The sequence below is a fragment of the Oncorhynchus mykiss genome, chromosome 6 (genome assembly GCF_057628025.1).
Source record: "Oncorhynchus mykiss isolate SJ-2025 chromosome 6, ASM5762802v1, whole genome shotgun sequence".
Classification (NCBI taxonomy): Eukaryota; Metazoa; Chordata; class Actinopteri; order Salmoniformes; family Salmonidae; genus Oncorhynchus; species Oncorhynchus mykiss.
In genome coordinates, this window is record NC_143027.1 from 47,232,394 (window position 1) to 47,243,199 (window position 10,806).

Here is a 10,806-nt window from a genome sequence, read left to right on the forward strand (position 1 = left end):
TGGACTAACAGACTAACAGTCTGAAGGTCACAACTCATGTTATTCTGGTTAAACAGTGAGAGACTTGTTGATTATGGACTAACAGACGAACCAGAATAACATTAGTTGTGTCCTTCAGACTGTTAAACAGTGAGAGACTAGTTGATTAAAGAGTGGATATTATTTTACAATTAGGAAATAATATGTCATTTTTTACTCGTACCTCAGCCAGCATTGTGAATGGTGTCTGAGGCAGTGACAAACTAGACCATGACAGTATATCTAATTTCTTAGGTGTTTTTAGTCATGCATGAAAGGTCTGGGGTGGTTCTGTGGTTATAATTTTTTGACCATGGAATACATTTCTGGCCATGCTGGCAGGGTCTGAATCAAACCCAATGTCCACCTGGTAAACTGGCAGGGTCAGAATCAAACCCAATGTCCACCTGGTAAACTGGCAGGGTCTGAATCAAACCCAATGTCCACCTGGTAAACTGGCAGGGTCTGAATCAAACCCAATGTTAAGGGGAGGGAAGATTGGTCAAGCGGGTGATGATTATTGTTGTTCTACTGCCTGATTGTTATGCAACAACACTGTTTACAAATCCTTTGTTAAGGAACAAGAAGACCCGCACACTGTTTACAAAAGCTTTGTTAAAGAACAAGTTGTTGTTTGCTTTGCTTTAACTTGGCCAGGTAGCAGTTGTAAACTTGTTCTCAACTGGCCACCTGGTTAAACTATCATTATGACATCATGGCCATCTGGTTAAATAAAGGTAAAACAATTTGTTAAAAAATATACATTTTTACAACATTAACAATGTCTACACTGTATTTCTGATCAATTTTATGTTATTATAATGGACAAAAAAAGTGCTTTCTTTAAAAACAAGGACATTTCTAAGTGACCACAAACTTTTGAACAGTAGTATACATCTACATGATGTATTGTTACACCATGTAGGAGCAGTATAGACCTAGTCTGTTCATTATATACATCTACTTGATGTATTGTTACACCATGTAGGAGCAGTATAGACCTAGTCTGTTCATTATATACACCTACTTGATGTATTGTTACACCATGTAGGAGCAGTATAGACCTAGTCTGTTCATTATATACATCTACATGATGTATTGTTACACCATGTAGGAGCAGTATAGACCTAGTCTGTTCATTATATACACATACTTGATGTATTGTGACACCATGTAGGAGCAGTATAGACCTAGTCTGTTCATTATATACATCTACATGATGTATTGTTACACCATGTAGGAGCAGTATAGACCTAGTCTGTTCATTATATACACCTACTTGATGTATTGTGACACCATGTAGGAGCAGTATAGACCTACAGTAGCTGGCTACGTAGTTAAATGTAGTTTGACTTAATGAAACTGCCTTAAATATTCTGTAGTAAAAAATATATATATTCGCACTAATCAATCAACACATTCCTGCCTTTGTATGTCTCAATATAATAGTTTTATTTAATTAAATCCATTTCAAATAATCTTTGTCTGAAAATAAAATATGATCCTCAGCTGCATTTCCCCTCCCGTCAGCAGACGGCGATGTGCGTCTTTCAGGCGACGCTGTCAGCGTGACGTTTTATCTAGTGGACGGTTCTTCAGAAACGGCTCGTCAACCACCTCGGTAGCTTGTTAGCCAACATAGCCGAAAGATTCAAGCTATTTATACGCTTTCGGTGTATATTAGCTACTGTGTTTTAGACACACTTCTGTCTTATCTTCTTGTTAACCTATTTAATATAATATTACGTTATTTTTTATTAGTCAGCTATAGTAGCTAGCTGGTTAAGTTAGCACTAGTCTAGTCGCTAATGATATCTAGCTAGCTAACATCCCAGAACATGAGCTCCCTAAGTTACTCCCCTCCTGTTAAAGAAGAGGAGGTCTGCTGGACAGAGAAAGAAGATCTGGGGCTGAACATTGTCGTGAAAGAGGAGAAGGAAGAGGAGGATGTCACAGTAAAACAAGAAGTAGAGGGTGAGGCTGTTACAGTGAAAGAAGAAGAGAAAGACGTTTTTGGAATGAAGGATGAAGAGGGGGAGATCACTGTCACATTAGAGGAGGACGAAGAAGAGAAGACTGGAGAACTGATTAACACCAGTAAATACAGTGAGTACTATCTTATAAAACAGGGACATTGATCTGATTATCACCAGTAAATACAGTGAGTACTATCTTATAAAACAGGGGCACAAACTCTGCAGTTGTTGAACTAATGTGTGATTTTTAAAAAGGCGTCCTACACTTGAATATGTTTTTGTACTGTATGAATTCTTCATGACGTCCTCCAGTGATTTAAAAAAAAACGTTTCCTGTTGAAAAGTGTCATATAAATACAGTAAAGTAAAAACACACTAAAGGGAAACAAATATGTTTTGAGCAAAATAGTGTTTTTTTTACTGCAAACAAGGAGTGAGTGATGTCATAGTAAGGCATTCAAGGAGTTGGCTTGATGGTAAGTCGTGATGTCATCCAATAGGGACTGATCTTCATGTAAATATTCATTATTCTTTTAAAAATCTTTCCTGTTCTGTTACGTTGGTTGTTGATCATTGCTAGAAAGCCATTTTCAAGTTTTGCCATAGACTTTCAAGACGATTTAAGTCCAAACTGTAACTAGGCCACTCAGGATGTCAATGTCATCTTGGTAAGCTCCTCCAGTGTAGATTTGGCCTTGTGGTTTAGGTTATTGTCCTGTTAGTACAGTTTTTTGTTTTCAAATCTCTGAAATGCACTCTACCTACGTAACATTTAGTGGCTCCTTATATTACGCTGGGAAAACAGAAATCCTAAATCATATCAGAATTTGCGAAATCCAATGGTTCTAACCTGAGAGTCACCTTAACGCTATTGACAACACCCAAATGGATACTGTCATTAATGTGGTTTTTCAAAAATTACACATAATACTTAATATTGTAGCTGTGTAGTTACAGTCACATGTTCAACTATCATCAGTTGATCCAGGAAATCATTTTCTGGATGACAGTCGAATGACAAACATCACGACATGTAACAACAACCGAAGTGCTTCTTCATTCATTACTCTGGTAAAGACAGTTATGCTGTGCTCTACTTTGGATCCAACATCCCTAACAAAGTGGTGTTTATAATGTGTTATTGTCTGCTTGATTTACTGTAGGATCTCGTTAGTCTTTTTGGACACGTGTAGAGAACGGTTCCTTTATGGATAGGCTATTGTACAACACAAAGAGCTATTTTCTTTTATTCAGGACATTTAGAATGACAACACATTACAGAGTAACCTAGTGGGATTATTCACAAAATTATCTGGGGATCAGGTTATGAAATGTCATGACAAAGACATTTTAGTTTCCATGTTTCACCTGAAATTTTTAATGATTTATAATCCTAGGTCTATGTTGTTGTTCGGTGAAGTTATGGGTCCTACAGTAGGTCTATGTTGTTATTAGGTGAAGTTATGGGTCCTACAGTAGGTCTATGTTGTTATTAGGTGAAGTTATGGGTCCTACAGTAGGTCTGTTATTGTTTGGTGAAGTTATGGGCCAATTTGTTAAACACTTAGTGTACGAACCCTTATTGTCAGGCTGATGGCAAAGCTAGCCAAAGAGCATTTTACTGGTTGAAGTGTTTTTTAAGTGTAAAACAGTTGATTTTGTGACAATACAAACATATTAAGCAGGAGATTCAAGCGAGCCTTACAATTATAATCCAAAAGTAGTGTGAAATTCACTCATAAGCAACCTGTAAATGGAGGCTATTTTTGCTGTCAGCCTATGAAAACTCCCCTGAGTTTTCCCCCATGGTGGTGAATTAGTGAATAGACACAGAGCTTAATGTGAGTTTCCTTCAGTAGCACTCCTGATCTTGCACTGTAATATTCAGAATACATTGTGAAAAACTAAAATCTTTGCTCACCATTTTTACTCCAGGACGATATACTACATCCTCATTAGCAGGGAGGAGTTTCTGTAATCAAATTGCATGTGCATCGCCCTCGTGCCACAATTTTATTAAACACAGAAAGAGTGGAGACCAAAAGTCATCTGGCACACTGCTTCAACAACTTTAATAACTTTTTTCTAGTTACCACTAATTTGAAAACTAGACAAAATATGATTGTTGCTGACTTGACTGTCTTAAGGATCAAATAATTTAACAGATGTCAATTGTTGTAGAACTTCATGGGTACGCTCTGGGCATCACCTTTCACCTCAAATAAACAATGGATTTCTGCTGTTGTGGGCATTTAACCGTCTGACTTTGTCGATCACACAGGAGAGAGACGTGACTATTGTGGATCCTCTGGGGATCATCAACAACATCATGATGCTGATGAGGCAGAAAAGAGTCTCTCCAGATCAGAACTCCTCAAGAAACACCAGCGAGTACACACAGGAGAGAAATCTATCTGCTGCTCTGACTGTGGGAAAAGATTCAGCTCTTCAGTCGACCTTAAAATACATCAAAGAATTCACACTGGAGAGAAACCTTATGGCTGTGATCAGTGTGGGAAGAGTTTTACTACATCTACCCATCTGACTTTGCATCAGAGAACACACACAGGAGAGAAGTCATATAGCTGTAATCAATGTGGGAAGAGATTTTCTAAATCAAGCCATCTAACTATACACTATAGAACACACACAGGAGAGAAACCCTATGGCTGTGATCAGTGTGGGAAGAGTTTTTATACATATAGCAAGCTGACTTTACACCAGAGAACACATACAGGAGAGAAATCTTATAGCTGTAATCAATGTGGGAAGAGTTTTTCTACATCTAGCTATCTAACTATACACCATAGGACACACACAGGAGAGAAATCCTATGGCTGTGCTCAATGTGGGAAGAGTTTTTATACATCTAGCAAGCTGACTTCACACCAAAGAACACACACAGGAGAGAAACCATATAGCTGTAGTCAATGTGGGAAGAGTTTTTCTACATCTAGCCAGCTGACTGTACACCAAAGAACACACACAGGGGAGAAATCTCAAAGCTGTGATCAATGTGGGAAGAGATACACTGATAAAAGATATCTGATTAAACATCAGAAAATACATGGGGTTGTTTCATGATATCAATGTCAAAATGTTTTTACATTGTAGGAGTATTTGATTGAATATCAGAATGTAGAACCCTAAATGTTTACCTCTTGTTCAATTGATCTTAGCCTCAGTGGAAAGATCCAGGCTCTGAATTGAAAGAGTTACTATTTATGTGATTTATCAAACATTTACTAACAAAAAAAAGAGTTGTGTTCCACTTACCAAGTGGTTACCCACTTCAATCAAAATATAACACCTCAAAATGTGTTTTCTACAAAGGGATGTACACATTATTCCCAGATTCCATGTGGTTTTTGAGCTGTTAGTTTTAACAGAACGTGCAACCTCATCTCCCTGCTCTCACACAATTGATTTCAACATGATATTGATGAGTGATGACAAATAAGTGCATTGTATGTTTCCTTTGTTTGGCGACCCCTAAATTTAAATGCACCACTGTTGCTCTGCTTTTAGAATATCAGGGTTCATTCTTAGATGTGCCAACCCAAATGTACTAGAGCATGACATTTGGGGAGTGGGCCCCGATCCAACAACATGTCTATCTAGTGAACCCTGAAAAGAGAGAGAAGCTCTGCAGTGAGTTGGAAAGTTACTACAGATATTGCAGGAGTTTCCTCTTGAAATCAGACAAGTCTGTGGTAAGGACAACTTGGTTGCTGGTTGTCTCAAGGGTGGACAGTCAAAAAGATGTGTTTTGCATTTAACCAGTGTGTTACCATGGATCACAATTTATTTTGACATGTTTTTCCTTATTGGAGATGAGTTTCTATCTCATTCTTTTCTGTATTTTTTTGAAACTGCACTGTTGGTTCGGGGCTCGTAAGTAAGCATTTCACTGTAAGGTCTACACATGTATTCAGCTAATACGTGACTAATACGATTTGATTTGAGTTTTAGGATTTAGGAAAAGGAGAAAAAAAATGTGATTGTATATTATTATTTAGAAGTAGGTGCTTTTTCTTGTTTTTAATTGTTGACAGCCAGTAGACACCATGTTTATATTGTAGAAGGTGAAGTGTAGTTGATTATAATGTGAAATGGAAGTTGTTTTTTAGTCAGTTGTTCAGCTGAAATGTGTCTTCGGCACACAGATTGGTGTCACCCCGTTAGTCAGTATGTGTTACACCTGTGCTGCCTTGTCCATCTCGTTAGTGGAAAGGTGTTTCACCTGAGCTGGTCCAGGTTCTATTTAAGAGTGTCTGGCCCAGTGCTCCAGTTGTCTTGATAGATGTGGAGAGTCAACACCTTTAGTTGCGCTACCTTTTTGGTTTTCTTCCTGTCTAAGTTAGGTTTGGGTTTTTCTTTTGTTTGCCTCTTCTTGGGCAGATTTAGTGGGTCTCATGGTGGGTGTCTTTTAGGTCCCAGTTGTTGTTACTAGTCGCCTTTCAGTGGAAACCCCCATAGTGTCTTTCAGAGCCCCTCCTAAAAAACAAGCTTATATTTTGGGGTTTGATATTGCGTCCAATTTATATTTTAATCAATGGCATTTCCTAAGAATGCTCATTAGTCTTTCAGTTATTATTGTTTGTGGACTAAATCTTTTTTATTTTCATAGTTTTTTCCTGTGAATCCGTTGTGTTGTATAAATAAAGCTTGATTTGAACATATTGTAAGACAAATTAACCCAATGACTGACAATCAACAGACAAAACAAATGAACAAATACAGTGCCATGCGAAAGTATTCGGCCCCCTTGAACTTTGTGACCTTTTGCCACATTTCAGGCTTCAAACATAAAGATATGAAACTGTATTTTTTGTGAAGAATCAACAACAATCATGAAGTGGAACGACATTTATTGGATATTTCAAACTTTTTTAACAAATCTAAAACTGAAAAATTGGCGTGCAAAATTATTCAGCCCCTTTACTTTCAGTGCAGCAAACTCTCTCCAGAAGTTCAGTGAGGATCTCTGAATGATCCAATGTTGACCTAAATGACTAATGATGGTAAATACAATCCACCTGTGTGTAATCAAGTCTCCGTATTAATGCACCTGCACTGTGATAGTCTCAGAGGTCCGTTAAAAGCACAGAGAGCATCATGAAGAACAAGGAACACACCAGGCAGATCCGAGATACTGTTGTGAAGAAGTTTAAAGCCGGATTTGGATACAAAAAGATTTCCCAAGCTTTAAACATCCCAAGGAGCACTGTGCAAGCGATAATATTGAAATGGAAGGAGTATCAGACCACTGCAAATCTACCAAGACCTGGCCGTCCCTCTAAACTTTCAGCTCATACAAGGAGAAGACTGATCAGAGATGCAGCCAAGAGGCCCATGATCACTCTGGATGAACTGCAGAGATCTACAGCTGAGGTGGGAGACTCTGTCCATAGGACAACAATCAGTCGTATATTGCACAAATCTGGCCTTTATGGAAGAGTGGCAACAAGAAAGCCATTTCTTAAAGATATCCATAAAAAGTGTTGTTTAAAGTTTGCCACAAGCCACCTGGGAGACACACCAAACATGTGGAAGAAGGTGCTCTGGTCAGATGAAACCAAAATTGAACTTTTTGGCAACAATGCAAAATGTTATGTTTGGCGTAAAAGCAACACAGCTCATCACCCTGAACACACCATCCCCACTGTCAAACATGGTGGTGGCAGCATCATGGTTTGGGCCTGCTTTTCTTCAGCAGGGACAGGGAAGATGGTTAAAATTGATGGGAAGATGGATGGAGCCAAATACAGGACCATTCTGGAAGAAAACCTGATGGAGTCTGCAAAAGACCTGAGACTGGGACGGAGATTTGTCTTCCAACAAGACAATGATCCAAAACATAAAGCAAAATCTACAATGGAATGGTTCAAAAATAAACATATCCAGGTGTTAGAATGGCCAAGTCAAAGTTCAGACCTGAATCCAATCGAGAATCTGTGGAAAGAACTGAAAACTGCTGTTCACAAATGCTCTCCATCCAACCTCACTGAGCTCGAGCTGTTTTGCAAGGAGGAATGGGAAAAAATGTCAGTCTCTCGATGTGCAAAACTGATAGAGACATACCCCAAGCGACTTACAGCTGTAATCGCAGCAAAAGGTGGCGCTACAAAGTATTAACTTAAGGGGGCTGAATAATTTTGCACGCCCAATTTTTCAGTTTTTGATATGTTAAAAAAGTTTGAAATATCCAATAAATGTCGTTTCACTTCATGATTGTGTCCCACTTGTTGATTCTTCACAAAAAAATACAGTTTTATCTTTATGTTTGAAGCCTGAAATGTGGCAAAAGGTCGCAAAGTTCAAGGGGGCCGAATACTTTCGCAAGGCACTGTATGTGCAAAAGCAACACATATCTTAGTATGAAAAACAGTATATCTTCCATTATGTTAAAATAGTGCATTGTATGTACGTTTTAGTATCACTTTTCAACCAACCCAGTTCATTTGTTGAAACTGAAATGTTTTGAAATCAACAATACGTCAAAGGATTCAACTACTGAAAACTGAAACAAACAAATGGATCAAACAGATCAATGCCACTTTTCCAGCCTGCTGAATGCTTGGTGGAGAGGTTAACACCACCCCCGGCTCAACCAAGGGCTTGAGGTGGTCTCCCACAGCTCTGCAGACTTGCAGTTCCATTTCTTGACTGCCCCTGCAACACAGAAATAAACACATTCAGTCATGTTATATAAAAACACTCAAAGTAATGGATATGGAGCATCTACAGCCTCAGTTACACCTGACACCTAAATGTGACTTCTGTCATTTGATCACCTCCAAACTGCATTAGGTTCAGATCTACCAGGATGGGCCTTTGACAGTCTGGGTGAAGCCAGGCCACTGAATATAAAATAAGCAGGGTGGATGAGTGGGGAAAAGAACATTTGACACAAATTACCATCATAATAACAAAGAACAAATGTGTTTGCCTGAGGGGAAATTAACTTTCATACAGCCAAAAGGGGTGAGAAATTACACCAATATCAGTGGACAATTTGCACTCATGTAAATAAACATAGGTGGAACATATTCCCATTTGCTGACGTGATGAGCCGCTAAGGGGACAAACATATTTACCATCTAAACCATGTGTGACCTCTCACCTCTCTGGCTGTAGAAGTGTTCTTCCTAACCAGTCCCTCAACAGCTCTCTGACTGAGCTCCACCCCCACTGGGTCTTCAGAGGAGAGGAAGGCTGAGGAGGGATGGAAGGATGAATGGATCAGTCAGTCAATAAAGTGTAGAGCTGTTGTCTGACAAAATCACTATTTTAGTAGTTCATTATAAAGTAAATAAGACTTAATGACTGCTGAATACCAACAATCAAACACTTAGATCATGTATTTTCAGGTAGAGATACATCCTTGGGATGTCCCTTGCCCATTGAAGTTGACATTTAAAATGGTTAGGGTTAGGGTTTAGGGTAGGGATGTCCCAAGGATCCCAGATAGCATTGATCATTGTGCTTATGTAACCATTGTGAAATGGCTAGCTAGTTAGCGGGGTACGTGCTAATAGCGATGGGTAACGAGGGTTTGTAGATGTCAGTTGTTGATGTGTGCAGAGGGTCCCTGGTTCGAGCCAAGGTAGGGGCGAGGAGAGGGACTGAAGCTATACTGTTACACATTCTTCGGTCTCTTTTACGTAGCAGGTGTAAAGGAAACACAGACAAGACAAGTAGGCTCTCAGGTCATTATGGTCATTGTAGTTTTAAAAAATAGCATCTAATTATGCCAATCTGTATGTGGGGTTGTTAGAGAATAATGTGATTGTCAACCCTAACAATCCATTATAGCACATCAGGCTCTGAAAAAGGCTTCATTGATGACGTGTTCCTTCTATTCTAGGGGACAGCAGAGGAACTTCATCGATTCCACTCCTTCATCAATACCAGCAGTGAACATCTGAAATTCACCCTCACCTTTGATGAGCATGAAACAAACTACACCCCTAAAAAAAGATCCTCCCCATTAGCCAATACAGTCGCATACACAGGATTTGTAGTACACAGAGTGACTATGACAAACAAGACCAATTGTCTGGATGAACGTTTCAGACAGCGGGGTTACCCAGACTGCATGACACAAGGGATCGTTATAAAAATATAGTGGATGAAAAAGTACCCAATTTTCATACTTGAGTAAAGAAAACATTTAAAATGTCATTTTAATTTTGTAACTATTAAACAAAAACATAACTGTTTGTACTTATATGGAACCAGATCGTGACTACAAATAAGTTACTAAATCTTTAACCGCACTGTATTGTTACACTGGTGATTAAAAACTCATGCCTCCGACCCTTTAACTTTTTGTCTGAAAATAAAATATACATTGTACTCAACTGCGTCCAGTCAGCAGATGGACTGCCCTATCCAGAATAGCCTCCTCTCTCACTGACAGTTGGGGCTGCTGTCCTTTCACCCTCCTCCATGGCTGTTAGCTAGCTACCAACAAATGCATTTGGATTTAGTTTTTTACAGTGGTAAATAGATCAAGATAGCTAATATGAAGTTAGGTAAGGGGTGATATTCAATTCACTTAGCTATCTATCTATACAGTATTTGAAGTTGGCTAGATAGCTCATTTAGCAGCTCATTTGAGTCAGCCTGCACTGTAGCGAGTTAGCTAATAATACATCGTTTTTTAATTTATATTTTCAAAATCTATTTACTTACTTACTTGAATAGGTTCTCCCAGCCATGTGGACAACTGGAAACAGGGCAGTAAAGGTTGTCACCAGAGTGTTTTAGAGGATATTACTATTGATCTATGTACCCATTTAATAAC

At 38.8% G+C, this 10,806-nt stretch overlaps 1 protein-coding gene across 2 annotated transcripts; it reads left to right on the forward strand.

Annotated features, from left to right (window-relative positions):
* Positions 1-1,594: 1,594 nt before the first annotated feature.
* Positions 1,595-10,359, forward strand: LOC110526907 (uncharacterized). Of its 2 annotated transcripts, none has more exons than XM_090238048.1 (2): positions 1,595-2,124; positions 9,865-10,359. In XM_090238048.1, the coding sequence occupies exons 1-2, from the start codon at positions 1,857-1,859 to the stop codon at positions 9,915-9,917; spliced, it is 321 nt and encodes a 106-aa protein (XP_090094174.1). In that variant the 5' UTR covers positions 1,595-1,856; the 3' UTR covers positions 9,918-10,359. The 2 variants fall into 2 exon arrangements, with proteins under 2 accessions (XP_090094174.1, XP_036836158.1); XM_036980263.2 differs by lacking the exon at positions 9,865-10,359 and adding an exon at positions 4,276-6,676 and having other exon boundaries at positions 1,615-2,124.
* The last annotated feature ends 447 nt before the right edge of the window (positions 10,360-10,806 follow it).